The sequence below is a fragment of the Blennius ocellaris genome (assembly GCF_963422515.1).
Source record: "Blennius ocellaris genome assembly, chromosome: 11".
NCBI lineage: Eukaryota > Metazoa > Chordata > Actinopteri > Blenniiformes > Blenniidae > Blennius > Blennius ocellaris.
The window spans coordinates 14216120-14240321 of NC_137660.1; the positions used below are offsets into that span (position 1 = coordinate 14216120).

General features: G+C 40.4%; 2 protein-coding genes across 2 annotated transcripts in view; both read right to left on the bottom strand.

Moving 5' to 3' along the window:
• Nucleotides 1–204: 204 nt before the first annotated feature.
• LOC308136244 (CD44 antigen-like) lies at nt 205–15706 on the bottom strand. Its single transcript, XM_080504501.1, has 8 exons — nt 15423–15706; nt 6717–6882; nt 5604–5746; nt 5403–5468; nt 3549–3986; nt 2730–2816; nt 2212–2290; nt 205–2077 (listed from the first exon to the last, which is right to left on the bottom strand). Exons 1-8 carry the CDS (start codon nt 15487–15489, stop codon nt 1864–1866), a joined length of 1260 nt encoding a protein of 419 aa, XP_080360627.1. The 5' UTR covers nt 15490–15706; the 3' UTR covers nt 205–1863.
• A 7085-nt stretch (nt 15707–22791) lies between these two features.
• The window catches only part of pdhx (pyruvate dehydrogenase complex component X), a 28310-nt gene continuing 26899 nt past the window's right edge, over nt 22792–24202 (bottom strand). The window contains exon 11 of the mRNA XM_080504500.1: nt 22792–23722. Within this exon, the coding sequence (XP_080360626.1) occupies nt 23467–23722 (256 nt within the window). The 3' untranslated portion in view covers nt 22792–23466. The remainder of the gene's footprint in view (nt 23723–24202) is intronic.

Here is a 24202-nt window from a genome sequence, read left to right on the forward strand (position 1 = left end):
TTTTTTCTCTGTCATTCAGTATGACAGCTTCATTCTTTATTTCCCCGTGTTCACATGTTCTGCCATCATGACCTTGGTGCCATGGAAACCTCACTTCCTCTCGCGCTGGAGAAATGTAACCACTTGTGTTTCCCGTCATGTCGTTCAACGGCTCACTTCTGTGTGTTCAGAGTGGTCAGAGTGAACACAAGATTCAACGCAGACTCCTATTTCTATACACATTTATTTCATTCAAGAATTTACAAATCTTTCAGCAACATATTTTGTTAATTTGTCCAAAAAAAAAAAAACCTACCTACTCTAATCACATTTGCTACCTTTCCTCAAAACAAATTGGAAGAGAAAAAGGGAAAAAAAACTATTCAGTTTGCAGGTCACTGTATGTGATTCAGCTTCATACTGATCAGCAGGCAGAATGAAAACGAGCTGTCACACAGATAATAGTATTAATATGACACAATGCATGATGTGTTTTACCAAGAGAAGGTCAGTAGAAAATAAAAACGGTTTTTGTTGACATGTTTGAACGCACACGAGGCTCGAGCAAGCACACAAGCTGAATTCATCGCAGGCCCCTCCCTCAGCTGCACATTAACAATGTTGTCACAGTCTCGCTCCTGTGCAGAAACCTCATACATTGCTCTGTGTTTACAGCACATGGGCCCCCCATTATATGTGCGAATTGTCCTAGTATCCACAGCTATGCCCCTGCCGATCACAAGCCAAAACTGAGCCTAAATTTGCATTAAAAAAGTGATTCATGTGCTATAGATGCCGTCCAATTCTTGGTTTTGTTTTTGTTCCTCATGATTGATATACACACTGTGTATAAAGTATGTATGCATAATAATTAAGACTATTCTTATCCTCAGGATAACATCCGAATATCATTTTCAAGCACTCAATATAAATTTATATTAAATGAACAGACTTCAGTGTTGCATAAAATGCACAATTTTGGCTACTATACATCAGATTGATTCTCACAGTACCCCACCCTCACCCGCTCAAATTGTAAAATCCATCCACAAGCATGCACCTCTGAGGTACAGAATCTAATTAAATAGCTCTTGGACACATTCCTTTAATCAAAAACGGTTACACATTCCTCCTTCTACCATGAATCAAAAAGCACTGGAAGCTATGCTAAGTCACAGATAGTTTATATATACAAAGAACAAGAAATGAATACAGGATGCATAAATTAAGGAAGTGACATCCCTTTGATAATAGAAAAAAACCAAAGTTCGATCAATAGGCAATGTCTGAAATATACACATGGCAAACACATTAAGCCAATTAAACAAAATGAAATATATGGAAAACATCAAGAACTGTTTGCTTATCTTCTTTCTATTATTTTAAACAGCATCAGATATCAAGATTAATTTATTATTCCCCATTTCAGCTGGCCGGCTCAACATTTGAACATTTAACTAATTCAGAATGGGTTAATGATTTTCAAATTTTTAATTGCGTTCTTCATTAAAAAAAAAAAAAAAAAACACCTTTAAGGCCGCTGCAGATCCAGCGCCGTCTATGATAAAGCCTGTCACAAACACAATAGCTGACACAGAAAACATTCCCAACACATTGTTGACTACTATTCAGTCGGAGCTAACTTCATATGCCAAACATACAAGAAGTTGGCTTCAAACATCCGGTGTGACTGAGAGGCAGCAGATCCAGATCCAGTGCAGGGAGGCGACGACCTCACATACAGACAGTGTCCTTTCAGTGCTTTACAACCCCAGCGTGTGGAGCATCCTCCCATCATTTGTCTCCTCCACTAAAAACATCCCTCACCTGTTCTCTCCTCCTCCTCCTCCTCCTCACCCACTCCTCCCTGTCTGCACTCCTCCCTTACGCCAGCTGCTCTTTATCTGGCGACTCCTCTAGCGTGATGACGGTGAACTCCTCTGTGTTGCCGTTTTCCTGGATCTTCTCCTTGTTCATGAGGGTCACCATCTCCTGCTCTCGGTCCGGGTTGTGGGAGCTGGACGCAGACGCTGCGGTGCCGTTGCCCTCGCCACCGTCCTTAGACGTGATCATGAGGGTTTGTTGCCTGCCGCACCAGCTGCAAAAAAAAAAAAACACCCACATTGACACATTAACATTATGCATTTTCAATTTTGGCATCTTTAGTCTTCAGGTAAATAAAGTGAAACTGGGCCCACTTTATGTCAGAGATGTGTGAAAACCAAGTTGTACCTTTTTCTTTTGGCAACAGCAGCACAGACGAGGAGAATAGCAGCGACTGCCACAATCACTCCAATAATCACCAGCCAGTCTAGAAGAGAGACACAACATGCCAGGTTTATATTGTGTTATAACTGAGTCAGATGCTAGAATTAACCAGGAAGCTGCTACCTTCCGGGTCACCACAGGCAATCATAAGATTGCAATGTTTTCATTTGGCAAATTTAAATGCAGAGATATAATTTCCCTGACGGAATCAATAAACTATGCTTTCTTTTGACTTTCACCCATATAAAAAATCTGTTTAGTTCAGGGTCTTGCTCCCTTCTTGAGGAGTTGGGAGTCTTGCAGACCCAAACATTGGAGGACAACCAGTAAGTTTCTCTAACCGTCAAGACTGCACCAAAAATGAGAAATACCAATACTCATTTTGAAGTGATGAAATAGGAATGTGCCCTCTGTGGCCGCGTTTCACTTTAAATGCTTTAGATTTCAGAGGGGTGGAGACATAATAAAATCAACATGCTCACTTGATGAGTCGGCGGTCTCCGGCTGACCATTCTTGGGTCCATCAGGACTGATGATCCGTCCTTTGCCTTTAGGGTTTTGTTGTGCAGCTGCAGGACAAAGAAAAACAGTGGCATTTCAATCACCCTTGCCAATAAGGTGACATACTTGGAGGTGCAGTCTTCATCAAGATTGCACTTTTTGACGCAGTACTCGTCACATTAAATTGTCTTGAATCCTATTTGTATCTCCCTATGTTTGTAAGACTGCATGCTCGGCACACCAAGAAACACCCAGCAGTGACATAAAATAGTTTACCTTTTCCCTCAGTCTGAAGCATTTGTTCAAAATTTAAGTGATTTCATATGGGGTTCACTTATAAATTCACTTGACTTGCAGATATGTTTCAGTTCCTCTCTTAAATATGTGGCGTGTTTGTGAAATAAAGCAGCACATCTCCCTCCATAGCCCAAGCCAACACAAGGGGGCGTCCTACGTTCTAAAAGTTACTTCAGTTCTCCCAAAACCTGTTGCTTCTGCTTTCAGGATGTGGATCCTCTCATACAAACTACATACAAATGAGACTGGCTGTTTTTCTATATGTTGACATAGATAGGGATTAGGCACATCAAAAAACAGAAAGTTACAAAGGTGATAATGCAATCCAAACATAAATGTAACGGGATTGGTGCTTCAAGCTTTTTTTGGGCACAGTCTCTGGAAAACATTAAGCTGATGTGCCGAATGGTAGTCAAGTTATGTCGAGTTCTGAATACTACAGGAAGTTGTTACGCAAGTTTCCAAGAAATGTGACTTGTACTTTAATTAGCTTTCTTTCTCACCCTCATCCTCTGTTTTGGCAGCATCACCTCCCTCCGGCTTTACTTTCTCATCATGAGGTTCACTTCCCGGAGGAGCCTGTGTTTTGCCTGACGTGCCGACAGAGGCCGTCGGTGAGGCTTCCTCCTCCTCAGAAATGGGAGGCAGCATCCCCGAGCCCGCAGTCTGATCGAACTCTGCTGGGGTGAAGGTCGGCCCAGCAGTGTTGTTCTCACTCCCCCCGTCTGGGTTTTCTCCCACAGCAGGTTCCTCAGATGCGGCCTCCGGCTTCTCCGGGCCCTCCTTCATGAGGGTGGTGGTGGGGGATGGGGTCTGGTCCGTCTCCTCCATGGCACCATCTTCCCCTGGGGCAGCTGTTGGGTGCCAATCCTCACGACCTGCAGCGTCCTCATGTTGGGGACTTGGAATTGTCGGCTCGGCTTTATTGTCATCCGAATGAGCTGATCAAAAAAATAAGTGACGGTCATGCATGTATATAATCACACAGACAGGACCGACATAAAATATTGCTATGTTATAAAATATAGTTCTAACGATAATTATAAAGGTTAAATTTCCCCTTCCTGCTGGGAAAATGAGAAGTTTGTGAGTGCTCACAGATTTGTGGTTTTTGTGGAAGTTAAGAAAGTACACAGGACCCAGATACAGAGCAGTGAAACAGCACATGTGAACACGGTATATTGGGAGGTAGGGACCCTCCCAAAAGGGTTCAAAAGAACACGTCCAATCTCCAGCTGCATTAATACACTATATTTTACAATACTTGCTGAATGCATTTTTGTAGGATTCAAAGTGTTACTACAGAATACATTATATGAGAATAAAGCGTGATAGCTGTATGTTATCAAACTGATTATGTACTAATATAATAAATGTAAAGAATTTTAGACCAACTGACCGTGTGTTGAGCTACATCTTATGCATTTAAGCTTTTTTAAACTTTGTATATCTATTTGTTAATCACATGATCTTTTAGATATGTCTACTTTTGTGAAGCACTTTGTGACCACTGTCGGTGAAAAGCGCTATATAAATAAAGCTTACTTACTTACTTACTAGAGAAACTAATAAAACCCATAATGAATGACATGTTTAGACTCAGCCAAATGGTCACAATGTTATATTAATAAAGCTCATCAATATTAGATTGTAAAATGTATTTGATAACACAAACTGCTTGACAACATATTATATTGCTGCTGGTATGAAAAAAATGTTTTTTTCAAAGAATAACTGGTATAAATTTAATATATTCTCAGATAACTGTTCGCAGAGATTATTTGTATCAGAGCATTTCATCTTTAAATTATTATTGATTAGACAAGTAAAAGCAGAGCTAGTTTTATCAGTACATACACATTTGGTACAATTCATGTACATTTGTAGGTTTTTCAAAACTAAATAGAAAAAAAGGTTATGTGAGTTCACTGCCACTGCTCATAGATCAGGTTGACTGTGCAGTTATGTAATGGAAGCAAAACTCATTGGTTTTGGTTGTGAAAGTCAAATTTTACTTGCAGTTGTGGCTAGAACAATGAACCTCAGCCAACATTTGCACCAGAGATGGTTTGGGTTAGCCACATGTTGGGTTAAACAGCCAGGAGCTGTGTGTTGGAGGAAAGTGCAGAGATGAATGAGATCATTTGGAAACCAGGCCGGGCATTCAAACGAGGTTTCATTTTCTTCTCTTCAGTTACAGGCATTTGGATGTTCTTGCGACTGTGAGATTTGATCTCTGTGCATTTCATGATGCATTCTAAATATGTACATGATATAACTTGCGCTACTTTTTTTTTTTTTTTTTTTAATCTAGCCTGATCTAAGACAGGAAATGGAAAGTGAATGTACAAACAGACCTGGTTCATCTGATGGGAAGCGTCCATTTAATGCAAATGCGTTATCACAGTTTACGTCCGGCCCATCTGACACATGGTGGAACAGGAAGAAACCATCCCCAAAACAGGGGCAAAAATGCAATCAAATGTTAACAATGCAGACTTTATGTGCATCAATAAAATAGCAAAATGGAACTGATTATTTCCTCTCAATAAAGTTACCTTGCTCATCATAGCAGTATGCATCAAAGTGATCTTCTGCATTGACGCGAGAGTTAATAATCAGCCCGGTCATGTTCCTTGAACAGTTTTCATGCTGATTCTGTCTGAGGATGGCGATGCTCACGTTACTGATCCAGCCGTTTCTGAAAGGACATCACAGCACTATTATCAAAGGCAAACATTTGCTGACACACAATGCAATCTGTCTCGGGGCTGCAGGGACTAATCACATCACATTCAGCTTAAAAACACAATCAGTCAGACCGGTCAGGTAAATACAAGATGGTGGTTTCCCTTATTAAAGGTGGCATTTCTGTCGTGAATGAAATCACTCTATTAAAGACTTTTTTTTTTTAAATTGAGCATCCTATTAGCTACAGTGTATCAAAAATCTTTATTTATTTATTGCTATTCACCCTATAAAATTTGGTCCACTGAGTAGAACACTTTCATATTTAGTTGGTCGTGTGCCAGTCCAAGAGGCATGAAGATAATTGCCTCTGTTAACTGTAGAGTCATCTTTTTATTTTGATGGATGTTTTATCAATTTTTTTGTATTGTGTCAGTTGTAAATTAATATTGTTGATCACATGCAAATTATTATCTTGATTTGGACTTTTAACCAGAATTTGGGGTGGAGAAATAAGCCACTTTCTCACTTTTTGTTGGGTGTAATTGATATCTCTGTGTCTGAGTCAGTTAAGGCTTTGTCGATTTGTGTTCATTTTAGATATTATTGATCTAAACGCAGAGAAATTGGTCTTTCACAACCCTGTACTTCTATTTTAGCGTGTTGAATAAGATTAACTTTTTCATGTAAATGATGTGGGTTGTGTTAATCGGAGTGTATTTGTTTGACGTTAATGATTATTGATTTGTTTGGTTTTTTTTCCGCCAAACTGCCAAAGTCATGGAGATTGTGATCGTGAGAACTTTGCTTGTTTTACTCATTGAGCGAGAAAGAAAAAAGTCTCGTGAGATTCTCTCACATTGGAATTGTTCCAGTTCTAATTGTTAATGGCCATTCCTGATGTTGTGATTGTGGATCCACTTGAATAATCTTTAAAGATGTGTCGGTACAATGTACTGGTGGATAAAGTTCAGATGCGTTACCTGCATGTTTGCATGTTTTTGTCGTAGGCCGCCTGCAGTTGTTCTGGGTTTGCCAGAGTACTGTTCAGCCACTCACACACCTTCTGAGCCACATCAAAGTTCAAGGAGTGACGGCTTGCTCCTTCCACATGAAACACCCCGGCGAAGCTGCAGCCGCGGGAATTCACTGCAGGAAAACAAAGAAACAGAATGCAACACATCAAATAGGACCCATTATATTGGAGATGTATAAAATAATCAAAACCTGCTTTGCAGTTTACTAAAGTAAAATAATAAAACTAATGGAAATACACTCAAAAGTAACAAATTGTTTCACACTGTGGAAATCTTTAAAGCTCACTATTAAACGACTGAATGGCACAAGGTAATTTGGAGTTTAACTGGAACACATTTTTGAATTTTAGCATCATATACAACAGCATTATCAGCATATGGTTCCCTTTGAATCAATGATGTGGCTTAGTTTAAATTTCTTGTAAAATCAACAAGAGACAAACAGCATGCTAGCAGAAGATTCATTCCATAAATGAAGAAAGTGGTGACTCCTAATGGTGTTTTGTTTGGTTTTGGATCTGCAGATCATAAGCTACTCAAGCCCCTCAATGATAATATACATAAACACATTCCCAGCCATAATGCATGCAGTATCTATGGCCTGGTTATGTGTGTTGTTTCTTGTTGCAGCATTCAACAAGAAGTCATGGGATATTTGTGCTGTGATGAAATTTCAGAGAAAGAATTATCAATAGACCAGCAGCATTCCAATCTTCAATGTTTGACCCTCAGGCATTTCAACCATATTTCGGTATTTTTATTAATATGTTTTGCTCCAAGCAATGAGTGGAAGAAATTGTCTTGGACAGCTAAACAAGGGTACCCCTTCATACATATTCACAATCATATACACACAAATACACATGCAGCCTGATTACTTCATCTAATTCCAGTTAGGACACGATAAAAGCGGCAGCATGTCAGCATCACAAAGCTTCAATACACACTAAGAATGTGAGAATGGAAATAATAACAAGTATATGGTTGAGCTCACTCTCTGCTTTTATGTGTCGTCATGTTTGCATTGGCTATCTAGCAGTGAGCAGAAAGTGTAACAGTGTATATGTTTGGACGAGTTCAATCATAAACCAAATGTCTGAACTGTAAAATGTTGTCATCTAATGTAGATATTAAAGAAACTCAAAGAAAATGATCATGTCATTTCTATATCTACTGCAATATATCCACCAAAACTACAAGTACGGGTCACAAAAGGGAAATCAAAACAACAACATTGAAGTATTTTATTTTAGAAATCTGAATGGTTGCACTGAATCTTCTTGTTAAGCCATGCGATAGATGATATGTTTTTGTTTTTGTTTTTTTTACAATAGGTGACAAATAGCTCTGGATTGTGAGCACTATATCCCAGCATGCTTGTCAAAGAAAATGAGTGAAGTTGAAAAGTGATATTATCTCATTAAAACACAAACGTCATCAACAGAATCAAATGAAGGTTATTGCAGACACAGGAAAAGGCATTAACTGTAAAAAAAAAAATAAAAAAAAATTATTTATATATGACAAAATCATGCAAGGTGTCACAGGTTGCAGTTGCAGGTCATAAAGACTGACTTAACAGACTGTTGCAGCAAAAGCTTGCATTCTATAGACTTTTGTGCATTTGGATCCTTAAAAGTCCTTTCCAATTACAGCATTTATTATTAACTCCGGACGTCCATCACTCAAACAAACATCAATACTTTGAGCAATGTAAATCATAGGCAGAATGATGGTTGAGAATTATTAGCCTGCCTCTCACTCCCCATGCTAGATGGAAAGTAGCCATGGTTTACAAAACAAACTCAGAAGGAGGATGAGTGAACATTAAGGGGAGTATTTTCCGGTCAATCTCTTACAAATTGCATCAGGCTTCATAACTTGTTGATCCAAAGGTTTTCTAAACATTATCTGCACAACTGTTGTTATCATCTAGCACCTTTTTTCAGATTGTTCAAAATGAGAAGTGCCACAAATAGTGCCAAATTAATCTCAGGTTTTCTGAGGATGAGATCATTCAACATCTTTGCTGTGTGCTGTTGACACAGACAAAGACACAGACAGGATCGTCACTCGGACAAACCTTTGCTATGGTGCCAAAATCCAATAAAGGAAACATGTCTTTATAAAGGACTGATAACAACAACAAAAAATGTCTTATATTGTTTTGTTTTTTTTGTTGCAGTTTTTAATTGTTGGCAATCAGTAAGAAATGTGATACTTGGATTACAACTTATATTTCAAAAGGCTGTTTATACTGTTTGTATGCCCTTTTATGAAAAGTATTATTATTTTTCTTTTCAGAACATTACAAATTCTTAACGTGAAGCTGAAACCAAAGTCTGAAACTTTTTTTTAATGTTTCGAGGATCATCAATTTGTGAAGTTTGAATAAGAACTGAAATATAAAATCTGGGGGCTAAAGCAGAGCAACAAACCGGTGTGTTGCCTAGGTGTTTCTCACAAGATCCTTTAGGGAAATGAGTTTCTGACACGTAAACGTAAACAAGAAATGGGCTGAGCAAACAAGAGCAAGCAAGGGTTTGTGTGCTCATGGTGACCACACCTTTCAGATCACCACACATAAACCCCCCCCACAAAAGGCTCTGAAAAACGGCCAAGAAATCATTTATGAGAAACAGACACCTGAGGGATTTTCCTGTCATCGACAGGTCAACATTTGTATTGAGGACAAGCTTTGGAAACGTCCTGTAGCCTAATAGACTTGAAACGCAATGCTCTTATTTGGATATAATAGCTTGAATTCATTGTGACACTGAGTGTCATCATTTCTGTGGAAGTCTTTAAAAAGTTAAGTGGCAAAACATCTAATTAACCATTTCCGATCATTGCGGGTTTCATGGGAAATCATTGATAGAATCTGAACTTTCTTATTAAGACTGTTGAAATGGCACAATATGAAATCTGAAATGAATGATGGGAATAATGTGTTGTTTGTGGATGTCTAACATGACTAGCATGACTAATAATTGCAAAATACAAATGCCCAATATTGAACAACAAACATCACACATGCCATGTGGATTTATTTTTTTTTGCTTCACAAAGTAAACAAAAGCTTGCTCAATGTTTGTTAGATAGCGTTGCCATAGTGCATGACTTGTGTAAGCCATGATCACACAGCAACAGGAAATGAACAAACATATAGTGGCAGCCGAGCAGCACTGCTGCTGCCGGTGTGAAAAATGAAGTCTGACATGAACTTACATCTTGTACAAAGATTTAAAATCAGTTATTAGCTTTCCCCGGAAGGGCCACCAGGCATACTTTACTGCAAATATGAATTAAGAAGAGCCATCAGTAAACATACAGAACACCTCAAGAACCTTTATTTTGTACAGAGTAAACAAATCAAAAAAAATTATGCTTGACAATTACAGTGTATTGTTACCCTATCCATCTGTAACTATCCTCAACACCATGTTGATATGTGCAGACTTCTTTGGCTGCACCCCGGAGTTGTAGCACTTCATGAAATGATCAAATAAACACATAGTTTAAAAAAAGATATGAATCATGAATAAATTAAATAAAGAGAAATTACTTTGACGGAAAGCCTTTAATTACATCCAAGCTTTGTATGCATCAGGTAGTAGAAAATCATAAACACCCAAATTGTAATTTGGTGTTATCATTATGCCAAGTTAATCTCCTTGTTTTGCAGAAAGCAGACAGCTAAAACACAAGATACGATAAAAACACAGCCCACCCACTTTTTCACTGGCTGCTATTGGTAAACAGAGCACTAGTAGCAGCAGGAAGCCACTGTGGCAATTGGGCAAGAGCCTGCTACAGCACTTGTATTATAAGAAACGTACACACACGCACACGCACACACACACACACACACACACACACACACACACACACACACACACACACACACACACACACACACACCTACCACCTTTCAGATCCAGTAACCTCAGTCTGACCTTCAAACACGTCTTCACCCAAACATCTATTGAGGACTGCCATTATTGTGCCCATAATGTAGTGCGTAATGGTTCAGGTCCACAATAGAACAACAAGACCACACACCTACCCACACACACACACACACACACATATATATATATATATATATATATATATATACACACATACTCACAAACGCTTGTCAACCTTGACTTGTCCATTGTATTGACATGATGAAAGCTCTCGTTCCTAACCTTCACCTTTACGAGCACATCCCATTGTTTAACCCTGACCTCAAGAACTGTGGCCTCAGCTTCAAAGCCATCTTGACCCTTGAAAATAAAGCATCCAACCTTTGAAGTAGGGACAACAAGGTAGCTCACATCACAATTCTGGAATCGTCTTAGGGAATCTGACCCCACAAAGTGAAACACAGAAACACACACATTTAGTAGAACCTCCACACTTGAAGTGACTGTGGACTCTTTTCAATTCACAATGTTGGGGAAAAGACAGACAGCAGTCTTGGCCTTGCAAACCAGCCCAGAGAGATCAAAGGGAGCACAACTTACCATCAGCGAGCTGAAAAGCAGGCTGACATCAATCTGAGAAGTAATCATTAGTATGCAGAGGGACTGATCATGAGTGTCTTTATACAGTCCAGAAGCCTGTTATGCCGAGGCACTGACTCTCCCAAAGGCTCTATTGTCACCTAATGGAGTTGAAACCAAGGAGACTGTGGAGTCTGGGTGCACAGAACCCAAGAGAAAGGGAGCTTTAACTCAGCGTCTTGCCAAAAACTCCAGCTGCTCTACAAGTTATTGACAAACCCAACTTTTCTCTCTCTTTATTTTCTTTTTGCCCCTTCTCTCATTTTGCCTTGTTGTTTCTCATTACTCTCTGTTTGTCTTTTCTGTGCCAGCAATAAAGTACAATTTACCCCCTGCACACAGGTGCGCAAACAAAGAGGCAGATTGCAGATACACAACAGCACACCTATGAGTTGGCTGATTATTTCTGCACATCGGTGCAGAAATACAACACGGCATGAAGACGCACTGAGAGAACGTGCATATTTACAACGACAAGATTACCAGTGCACAGGATTTTATCCCCTTATCTTTCTCAGTTGCATGTTATTGAGAATGTTCCCAAGTTTTCTGACGATTTCATATGTAAAGGAAAGACATGCTCCAACAAAGAGTCTACTGTACATGCTTCGATGCTACTGTAAAATCCTCTTAGCTATAGGTCATCAGCTGCTTCGAAGGGAGACCATGTTGCCACCATCTCTCACAATGCTCCAGTGTCCTGCATTATCACACTTGCGTGAAGTTACTCTGTCAATAAACAATGTTTCCCTCCACTCCACACAACAAAGCTCCACCAGGCCAATGGGACAGGCGAAATGCAATCTAGTTAAAAAAAAAAAAAAAAGTCTGACCATGCACACACACATTACCTGAAGGTCACAGGAAGGACTCTCACTGTCTGATTTTATCTACGTATGATTATGTCTCACAATCTGAGTCCAACAGCTCCTTCAACCATGTATAAAGGTAGGTAAGCATTTTTTAAAGAGTGCAAGGCAATGCACATTCCTCTAATTTTCCCTAACCTTGAAACCTGGTAAGACCAACTTTGATCATTGTGAGAAGCAAGAAACTTAAAACATAAAAAAAAATGTTTTTAGTATATCAGAAATTGCAAATTGTATCTCCGTGATCCATTATATACTCATCTAAATAGCCAGCAAGATGATTATTTCTTTTCGCCACTCAAAAGTTAAGATACATTAAGACACCCATCTTGCATGGAGAAAGCCCTTTAGCTCTTTTAGCTAATGCTGACAAAATGCTGCAGTTTGTCCACATTCTCTTAAATGTCTGTTTATCTGTTGATATTCTTGATGAGAAAGTCAGTTGCTGTTGAAACTTTTCTATTCAAATGTTTTATGAACATCTGATAGTTAAATATGCTTTCTGGGGAGGCAGGGATGGGCAGACCTCTTTCTGGTCTACACATTTATTTTTCTGCTGGATAATTTTATACCACTGGGGTGATAATAATGCATAGTGACTAAAACCCGTAAAACTAAAACTGCAAAAGAGTAAAGTAAATTTGATTTGTCAGGTCCGACGTAGTAAGAGTCAAAATCACTTAAACTCTGAACTCACAGTCAGGTTTCCTCAATTGCGCATTTTAGTTGAATGAATTCGAGCCTTTTCCATGACTGAGCCACAACAGCATGATAACTAGAGGCTTTCAATTTGAAAGCAGAAGTGGTGAAGAGTTTCTTTGAAGACCACAACTGGAGCATTGAGGTCTACTTTTTTATTTTATTTATTTATTTAAATGAAATGTACATTCTCCTATCCTCTATTTAATTTATTTTCATTATGATATACAAGTTACAGCTTCCCGAGCTAAACTAGCCTCATCTTCAGTTCACAGGTAACATAGAGAGTGACACACACTCTCTATGTTTCTGCACTATTTATCAGAGGGTCACTTTGATGACCTTATAGTGTGTCCCTCACTGAAGACACTTGGCTGATGCTTAATAAGAGGCCTGTAGTTAATCAATAGGTTTCGTAAAGTGCACTCTTTTGTGTGAGGAAAGTACGTTTGAAAAACGACTGTCTTAAACTGGAAAGTAAACTTCATCATGGGTCTTCCTGAGAAGCATTCACAACAAGGCAAGGTCTTTGGTTGATGATTGTGAGGACGAATAGTGAGACTGAGGCTCACAAAGAGATTTACCAAGGAAATATATTAATTTTCCACAAAACATAACAAAACAAAAGAAATGAGGGAGAACAAGAAGTCTTGCACCATCCAAGACCAGATGAAACAGCAGTAAAGGGAAGTTCGTGGAAGGAGGCAGGCCAACAAGAGTGGAGAACTTTTTTATATAAGATGTTAGTGCTGGGTCATTCATATTCAAGGTGGCTGGATTGTAGCAGAGGGTACACTGGTAAAAGAGGCAAACACGTGTCTGGAAGAAGCCAGAGCCCATGCAGGCACAAGCCTTCTTTGTACAGGCCCGGTCCAAGGGGCCTCTGACCACCCCTCACCTTGAAACATGACACAGGCACAAGCAGGAGGTTTTACTAAACTGAGGAGGCAAATACAACCATGTTTGCAAAAGCAGGTGGGCCTGAGTTTCTGTCCATGAGAAAGTAACAGAAACGTTTTCTGTTGATGGACAAGATTCACTAAAGTGATAATCTGTGAACCAATCTGACTTGTTCTCTGAACAGGAAATTAGTCACAAGAACGCATGTACGAACTAGGAGATATTTTGTGTGTGCTAAAGTCTTGCATATTGCTTCATTATGAACAGGGTTAGCAAATATTACAAAGTTGTAATGAAATTCAGAAAAAGATTGACATATTTCCAAAGGGATTTTTCAGTGCAAACCATTAAAAACAGTTAAAAATGAATCCTATCAACTGTTGAATATACTATTGATTGCCTTTGGGGCATTACTGTATGATTAAAGACACTACGTTAAACTTGTACTTTTGCTCCTCGACAAAACCACTCATTAGTGTCCGTATCTAAACCTTTGATGAATCTCATCCTGGTTTGTATGGAGTTCGAGTCAGGCCACATGTTCACGTCTCTTGTCTTCAAATGATCTGCTTTGGGAAGCTCAATGTATGAAGTTCAGAGAACATCTGAACCAGAAGGACCAGTGGCTACAGTAGGACGAGGTCGATTCCTGACACAAATGAATGTCAACATTTAGAACATAGAGATAAACAGAGGGTTTGGGTTAGTCTCTCAAGTCGTCCAGACACAAGGAGCCTCCAGGGGCAAGCACATGTTGAAGCACAAGGGAAGAAGGTGGATCCACCCCCTTCTTCATCCCCCTTGCACTCCTCTTATGAGTGGTCGTCCCTTATTTGCCTTTAAATCCTGGTCAGTTTTATAGCTTGATGTTGATTGTTCTTTGGCGCAGTGCCAGAAGGAGTCTGTGAACAACCAGTTCCTCAGGGAACAAGCCAGACAATCCCAAGACTTGTTTGATTCAGCTCTAACTTCACCTCCAGAGATATATTGCCCCAAGCAACAATCCGATCGAACCGTCACACAAAGATCACATGTGAGAGAAACAGGGAGGCTTAAGGGGGAAAAAGGGACATTAAGGAGGGAAATCTAAAGCGATAGGTAACATCCTTTGTGTCTGACAGTAAAGCATGAAGCGTAGAAGAAAAAGCTTGAAAAGAAATCCCTATTTCCACCTTAACCGTAAAAGAAAAGCTATTTTGTAAAGCGACCCTTTGAGATTTAGAAACCTTGATAAAAAAAAAAAAATTACGTGCAAGCATGCGTATGAGAACAAGACAGAGTAGGAACCCGAGCGCCTGTCTCCTTTGTGTCTATCAGGAGTCTCAGACTGCCAGACGTAAGCCTGTCTGTGCTGGTGTACCACATGCGCTCTTGCCGGCATCCACTCATCCATTCAACAAGAAGCAGCAGCAGCAGCAGCAGAGCACAGCCTCTTTCTTTCACAGGTTTCTCTTTACATGAGCTCTTACATCCATGCTTCATAAGGCTAAAGAAAAAAAAAACCAGTCTGGCAACAGAACCTGGTAACAAAGGAGTGTTGCCAGTGAGACCGGCAAGAAAACAAGAAAAAAATAAATAAAAAATAAACCCCCAAACAAAGAGCCATCCAGTGGGCAAAGGCATGGTCTCCTTACCTTGAGGTTGTTCCGACCTGGAGGAGGCCAGTAATCCAAAGATGACCCCTAAGAGAAGAGTCCACATCCTGGGCAAAGCGTCTGGTGATGGCTGGGTGAGCTGCACTGGAATAAAGGTGTGTAACAGTTCTCTTGTGGTCCTGTCTTCCTTTTGCCAGGAGGGATGGCTGCTATGTGTGTGTAAGTGTGTGTGTGTGTGTGTGTGAGAGCAGTTGGGAAAAAAAAAAAGAGAGACAAGAAACCCAGCTCTGTGGAGAGAGTTGCTCTAAGTGTCTGCTTGCTGCTGTCGCTGACTCAGTTTTTGCCCCCAACTTTTCTATTCTCTGTCTGAGACACACACAGGCTGGTGGCTCATACGTAGAAGGGGAAGAGTGGTTCATGTGAGCACACACCCTTCTGCCTCTCCCACACTTGCCCCACCCCACCCCACCCCACCACCCCCCCCCCCCCCCGCCCCACCTCACATAGACTCTCTTTTTCGTCTCTTGCTCGTTCTCTCTCCATTTCCTGCCTCTGCAGTTTGTAATTTATATAAAGAAGGTGATCTCTCCCTCTGCCTGGCTGCTTGTCCTTGTCTCCTGCCACCCCCTCTCACTTCCTCTTTTCATGCTCCTGACAGCCATAGTTTCTGAGCCCATCTGGTCTTTTGTTCAGTCCTCACTCCATTGTCAATTCATCTGATTTTCTTGTCTCTGCTCCTTCGCGCTCTCAGTCATTCCCTTTATGTTTCTTGATGATCCGGTACCACCGGCTGAAAGAGATCACAGCGTTTCAACGAGACAGGAGTATATTTAAAAAGTCGCACACACTCAACTGTGCCTTACTTTTATTTGACCTGCCTATATCAAAAGAAACACATCCAGAAGCAGCCATCACTTAAAAATAAAGCATTTTACTGAATTAAAACTTTAGTTATGTAACTTAAACCCTAACAGGCATTCAGATTTCATTTATCTTAAAAATCTCCACATCGAAAGTTCCCACTCCCATCATGTGAAACCTCCATTCTTAGTCTGAGTCTAACATTTCACTTCATCAGGTGATGGAGGAAGTCATCTCAGGTTTCTGGAATCTCCCCATCAACAAATCTGGTGTTGTCTCCGTCCGATTGTGTAACATAAAGACTATATAGTACATATAAAAAACAGAAAGATAAGAAACATGCTGTAATGCAACATGACATGCTGTAATAGTGTGACTTCCCCACCAACCAGCCTTAGAGAGTGTCTAATGGCTCAGCATGACCTGTAAGTTTGTAGTCATGGGAACAGTCGTCAAACAATGAGTGACCTGGCTCTTCACTTCCCAGCAGTCTTTATTTCACTCAAGCACATGGTGCTTCCATCCCTCGCAGTTCCAGACTTGTTTGTATGAAGATCTGACATGCAGGGATGTTTGAGGTAATGGGTATGAAGGATAAGACACAAAGAGGAATAATTTGCCCTTGTGATTATTACTAGACTGCTCATTTACATTTTTGGAGAGGAAAAGCTGCTCCCACTCACTCATGCTCATTTGCTGCAGGCAGCACTTAATTCAGCTACCTTCCACGGTTGTTCAATCACCCTGATCAAAAAAACAAAACATTAGAGGTTTGGTATTGACTGCTATTTTCATCTGCTTTAAAGGCCACATTATGAGTAATCGTGTGAGGAAAATTGGCAGTCAAATGGAAATCTGGGAACAGTTGGAACGTTCTTGCTTTCTTTAACTCACGTGGGATAGATAAAATGATAGTACATTATGACGCTCATCAACGACATTAACTAACAAGTTTCTTAATGACACTTTTACGTTCTGCTTTCTGGCATGACATATTTTATTTTCCATGGGAGCCACTGTGCTAACTTTGCTACACGGCAGTGTGTACATGGTACGTCGTTAAATAAATGAACAAACATTATCCTTACTTATTAATCTAATCTGCACACAAACAAGCAGTGACTGGACTGATTAGATAGAAGAGGTTGCTTGGTTTCAACAAATGAGATCGCTGGGAATGCAAAAATCACTATTTAATTGGAAAGTTCTGTTTTTAGAGCTCTTTCTGTCAAGCTCCTTTCGCACATTAGCAGAGGGTCTTAAACACTTTGAAGATGAAAAAAGGAAAATGTATAAACAGATGCATGCATCATGAATTAAACACAAATTCAGTGTGATTTCACTTCGGGAGCAAAGGTTAAGATGAGGACTTGTACGTTCAAGTATTTCACACATCCTGCTCAACGGATCAGAGTAACTTCCTGTTTCAGCCGTTGCTATGGTGACATTTTTTTCATTTGTAAAAATAACGGTAAACAACAGTCTGTGGTTTGCTCATTTTCTTTTCACTTTGATTTTCATGTTAGCTCTCTTGACCTGTGCATCTGTGTTTGAAATGTGTTGAATGAATTCTGATCAACCTTCACTGATGTGATTCAATAAAGTTTTTGATGAGTGACAAAATGATCCACTCATTTAATCAATAGTTGGGTCAATGTGTAACTGAGTCTATGAGTGATGTCCCACCATCTAAATCAGAAAAGAATTGACTTGGTCTACACTCTCAGGCACAATGGAGAACTATCAGTCACTGTCAGTCCGTCTCAGTGAAGCAAACCCTTTCACCCTGGTTGAATCTACCAACTTCAAGAGGTTGTGTGAAGTGAGTTTGGGATATTATGGTAATTAAAGAGCTTAAATGTACAGATGTGAACCTGAATAATAAACTGAAAAGTCAGTTGACTGATGTTGTTTTTATTATCTGGTCTTCTCTAGTAGGCTATCATGACATTACAGCAGCATGAAAAGAAAAAGAAAATTCTGGCAGTGAACAGCTGTACACTCGACATGACTAAACCCTAAATTAAACAGCAGACTGCTGAGTCAGCCAGTGGTCATCCAGCAGAGAAAAGAAATTTCCATGACAGTTTTCCTGGGTTCTCACTGAATAAAAAACATACGGATACACTTTCATCCAATGTCCTTGTGGGCGGGAGGACTTGTGCCAATGGCTGACTGATGGCGGCATTCCTGTTTGGGAACGTATCTTTTTCCCCTTCAGCCAGCACCATCACTGGAATGTCCATAGAAGAGATGCATGATGTCCATATATGCACAGAAGCAGCAAGATCAAATCCACCATTCATGCTCCAAACATGCAGTGAGACTGAATGCTTGCACAGATGTGGTGTAATGTTGTCCACCACATGGTGTACCACATGATGTCCCCAGGGCGTGTCCTTGTGTGCACCCACCGCCTTTCGTACTTATGGCCTGGAGATTGACTTTCCTTAAAGAAATACAATGTCAATGACCATAATGACCAAGTTATATAATGTCTTCCTTGTCCATGCGGTTTTAATACTTCCTTTTACCCTTTGGGTATTGTTGGGATCTCACATGATCTCACAATCAATGTACAAAGTTTATAATAAGGGCAGAATCTTTGGTTGCAAAAACATCCCTTTTCTACAGGAAACCCAGAGGAACAAGAACTCTGTACAGATGTTGATTCCACTGGGTTGACCAATATATATTATGTGAGGTGATAACATTGGCTGAACTTAAAATAACAGGTGTGTATATCTGCTCTTGCCGGGGTCGGAGGCCTTCAAGGAAGTGATCAGGGTTGTTAGGCATTGTGTCGATGTTGTGTTACTATGAGCCAGGCTATGCCTCATGAGTTGAGTGAGTTATCCCGGCGTCATAGGAGTATGACTGGGCTGCTTCAAAAGGCTGGACTTTGCAACAACAACAACGCAAGAGCCTCATTTCTGTTTGGGTGCTGGGACGGCAGAGAGGGCATGTTTGGACAGTGGCACAGCAGCACTGTATAGCCAACTGGAATGTCCAACGTCATCTACACTGTCACACCAAAGGGCCATGAGCTCAGGACGTCCCACAGGTGCAATGTTTGCAGATGTTGCTTGGTTTCAGGGGAATTTACGTATGACACCCTTCAGAAGTGTCAAACAGGATGTGTGATGTTGAGCTGTAAAGAAAATTATGTTTAAACTGAAGCAAATGAGAAATGGTTCTGAGAGCAGCAGACCTGAGACAGAAGAAGGAAGTGGAAGTTTAAGGTGGCACTTTGCAGCAGGCGTGGAGAGCAGGAGTAAAGTACGCATGCCAGCTAAAAGACAATTGAATAGAGATGTGCTGGTAGTAAGGGTAAAAGGGGGAGAGCAGAGGAAATCCTGTCAACAATGGTTGAACAAACTTGAGCGTGAGATAATGTGGATGAGAACAAGGCTCTGACCAACCCCGGTGATTATTCACAAAGCCTGTTCACACAGGGAAATGCTGTGCAGTTGCTGTCTCTGTGTATGTGGGAAAAGTCGGGACTTCTGGGAGGCAAAACAGACAAATAGGTAATCATATAATTATGCTGGATCACCATCGGTTTGTTCATGAAAGTTGGCGAATCATTCAGATTGAGTCCACATTTTCATTTCCAGTCTGCTGCTTTGCTTGAGAACAAGATGCAGAATTCCACAAAGGATACATATGTACAAATCCTTTTTTCTTGATGTGAAGTACACACGCAAGGTTAGAAATTTTTAACATTTATCAAGCAAATTACTTTATTTAAGGAAGTTGTTATTTCTCCTCAGTTTTGTGTTGTTTCCTTTTGCTTTGGCAAAGCATTTCCTACACCCAAATCAGTGGACATTTAGATCTGATTAATATATAGACTTAAGATTTAAATAAAAAAATTAAATCATGCTACTTTATTTAATCACATAGGGTGTGTTACATTGTAGAGGGACTCCAACAGTATTGTTTTACCTTTTAGCTATACCTTCATTTAAAAAAAAAAAAATCTATTTATTGACAAAAGAAAATAAAGACAAAGCAAAAGTTTCCAAACTTCTGAATAAAAAGGAGCAGAAAAAAGAAAAAAAAACTGTAAAGTGCCCATTTAAATAAAACAATTAGTTCACAATGAACTAAAACTATTGAAAACTATTACTATTAAAATTTGTTTTGGTATTTTAATAAATTGTCTGGTGTTAATTAGATTGTTAATTACCTAGATTCTCCATAAATTGACCCCTTTTAAATAAATGCATCGTTCCATTAATTTGGTCCTAAATCTCTGCTCATCTGCTAGTTTTACCTACTTTCTCTTACAAATCAGTTCTATACATTGATGGGTAAAGTTTCTTTACGAGGCTCATATATAATTTGCTGAATACTATGATGTACTATATCGTGAATGTCATTTTTTTTCTGGGTTTAGACATTTGTCTGTGTGGCCAAATGTGGTTTGTATGAACTCTAGACTTTGGTAGGTTGGAGGTAATGCATCAAGAAGAAGGGGCTAATTGAAGTGGACCACACACAACCAGATCATAATGCAGGGGATGTGAATTTCAGTCACTGGTGTCACTTTTGATCTCTAGACCAACATGTTCATCAGACTTTCAAGCATCAGCACAACAGAGGCATGCGCTCGTCCTCTTTGGTCTCCATGGCAACTGCCTCCACCGCTCCGCACCACGCTGCGTGTCCCTGAGCTTGACCTACACGGCAGCAGGAGCCCCCACATTATCTTCAAGACCCCACACACAGTCCATCAAAAACCTTGGTGAGAACACATCTTACACTTTCCGTCTGGCAGCTCTGTTATCCAGCTGATACACATAACAAGATTGCTGGGTGGAGATTGGCGGGTGGCCATCACAGAACTAAATGTCAGGCTGTGACGGGAAAGCCGAGAAAATGTCAGAATCTGTTTTGCTGCATTCGCTGAGCTGATATTTGGAGGGGCATTGTTCAACAGCTCGATTTAACAACTCCAGCAGTTGTACTGCTGATGGCAAAATGTGATTAAATAAAAAGGCCTCAGAGAGGAATATGATTTCACCTGCTTGGCGTTGGACCAACTCCGTGCTCCCATTAACAAACAATGGACAACACCGGCCCAACAAAGGTTTTTCACCTACACACCTTCACATGCTGTATATGCATACTTTTTTTTGTACTTTGCAGGCAGCTCATACATTGATTGCACCTTTTCATGCAGTGGTGTCACTTTGTGCATTAGACCTGATCTCCGGTTGAACCGTGAATGCACTCTATCTCTTCTCAGCAGATGGGGAAGTTGTGCACAGAGATAAATGCTCACGGTTGCAGCGGCTGGATTATGAGTGCGTCTCACACGGTAGTGACACATTTATATTCAATGAGGAGGCGATAACGGAAGATGAAGAATAGGATCCGCTTGACTTCGGTGGAGCGAACATGATGTCAGATGATGGAATATCACGTCTAATTTGTTAATAGGACGATTGTGGCTCAGAACATTTTGAAAGAATGTCAACTCCATAAAAAAGGAATGAAAAATACGTCATAGAAATTGTTAAATGGACATCAGCTGTGACTCGAGCTGAGATGCTAGAAAACACAGTTCTCGTCCTCTACTTCTTTTTTGAGTGAGCCTTCGATTACCTTGGCAACCAGCACCGTGTGTTTACAAATGCCTTACTGAACAGTAGAGATACTGTAGAAAACAGCTGGGCCATGCCAATTGCCTGTACCACCTCCACCACAAACCCCCCTGGCCCTATGTGCACTTCCCTGTGTCTATCTCTCTCCACCAATCCTATTTCTAAATGTGAAGCCACAGCAACCACAGAACAAAATGTCCTTGCTTCACAGTTGTGGTAAAGTGGTTAAGTGTGTGAACAGCTGTAGAAAACGTAGGACAGTCGCGATAAAAAGGTTGTTCAGAATTCATATCGGTATTTTTCCCTCGACCACCCTGGATAAAACCACATTAAAAATGAATGCTGTTCTTGTAGCTCTTCTCCAGTGCTACCTGCATAATCCACCTCACCTCAGGTCATTTATATTCTGAATTTCAACGGCGAAAACCCATCTTGTAAATGAGGTGCAGCACATGGAAAAATATCCACGAATTCCATAATAAAGTGCTTCAAGAGCGGGATTTTATTTATTTTTTTCTTACTGTCAAAATGCATCACTGTATCGACTCCCATACGTTCATTTAAGAAGCTGCACTTCAGAGATATGTAGTGTGAAAATCTGTAATCTCAACCGTTCACGTGTTTGTGGATTCATCCACAATCTCGAAGACTGTCAGACTGCACTTTTTCATATCTGGGTTAAGCTCTGCCTGACTGGTGTGGATACATTTGTAAACAGCTGTTCAGCCAATGCTTACAGCAAAGATAAACATCTGCCAACTCAGTCTGACCTGTCCACTCAGCCCGGCAAATTATATTAATTAGCTTGAATGAAATAGTTATGTAATCCCTTTAGATTCCAATTAAACACACACTCAGAGGTGCACATACTGCCATGATTTCCCTGTGAGCTGTAGATGAAAACACATTTTTAATGAGGCACGCACACACACATCTGAAGGTTGAACAGTGTCTTTTATTGCCATCGACAAAGACCCAAAGCTTACCGTAACCCGTGTACACATAAACCTGAACACGTCGTCCAAATGTGTTACAACACAATTATATGAACAAACAGTTGTTATTGAACTAGATTCTGGAAATTTGAACAACTGGGAAATGGTTTATTTGGGTTTACCCTGGTTGGAAATGGGATCGGTCAGTAATAAATATCTTTGACAAATGTACAGAAAAGGAAGGCTTTACAGGCCCATTTGCATGTATATTATTAGTCGCACAAGAGCCGATAAAATGCAAATAGAGCTGTAACCAGAAGCCCTTCTTAAATATATGTACACAACACTAACATGGTAGCCCAACTACCTATTTCAAAATATGTGGGACACAGTTTGCTGTAGGACCTCTGTATTGGTGACATTTGGCACCACTGCCAGAACTTTTTTTATTAATGTGGAAGAAGCCTTGAGCACCTTCATGACAAAGCCTGATGTTTATCTGCCAGAAGCTGAATTTCACATTATATACACACACAACACTACTCTGTGCACTGTAAGGCGTCTTATTTAAGCGCTCTTCCCTTGTAAAAGAACAATCCAAGCTTTGTCATGTAGCTGTTTGCTGCCGTATTATTTCTCTTCAATCTCTGTCATCAATTGATCTGCCCATGTCTTCTAGGCGAGGGCCATGCGTTGCGGCTGTTCCAGGTTGGCACGGAATTTATCGAGGAACCGTGAGGCCAATTCGTCATCCACGAGCCGCCCGTCACTGGACAATGTGACTGTCATCAGCTGCTGAGTGCGCAGGGTCTGCTCATCCTCGCACATTTTCAGCTCAGCCCTGGAGGTCCCGACGGCCAGGATGCACGCCTGAGGAGGGTTGATGACGGCGCTGAAGCCACTGATTCCGAACATGCCCAGGTTTGATATACTGCCATCGGGAGGCGGGGGGGACAAAAAGAAGAAAAAAAAAGAAAGAAAACGCACACATGAAGAAGGGTTGATAATCATGCATTATTAATCTGCCACAAATGAGGATAATGCATACAGATTAACTAAGTGGATATAACACTGGTTCTATAACAGATTCCACTTTGCCAAAAGATGACATAATCAATTACAACAAGAAGAAAAATAAAAAGAGAGAAAAATCTGAGGGTTTGTGTGAATATTTGATTTTCTGGAACAGACGGTGAACATGGAGAAAACACAGCTTCCTTTTATATGTTGTATATGGTAAGTAAGACTGACCTGGGGGCAGTTTGATGTTTGCCTTAATGAGACTCTTTGCTCAGGGGGATGGATGGGGGGGGGGGGGGGGGGGGAGAGGAAGCATGTACACATATATCCTCAAAGGGACAAAAGAGCTGCATCTCCCTTGAAATTCATTGCTCCCGCCTGACACAGAAAC

What these genes read in the sequence shown, in the direction of transcription:
- LOC308136244 (XM_080504501.1), bottom strand. Translation starts at nt 15,489, where the DNA reads ATGTGGACTCTTCTCTTAGGGGTCATCTTTGGATTACTGGCCTCCTCC. An exon ending in AAAAACATGCAAACATGCAG is followed by an intron (nt 5,747 to 6,716) that starts GTAACGCATCTG and finishes ATGTCCTTTCAG; the next exon opens with AAACGGCTGGATCAGTAACG. An exon ending in TGCCAAAACAGAGGATGAGG is followed by an intron (nt 2,817 to 3,548) that starts GTGAGAAAGAAA and finishes TTTGTCCTGCAG; the next exon opens with CTGCACAACAAAACCCTAAA.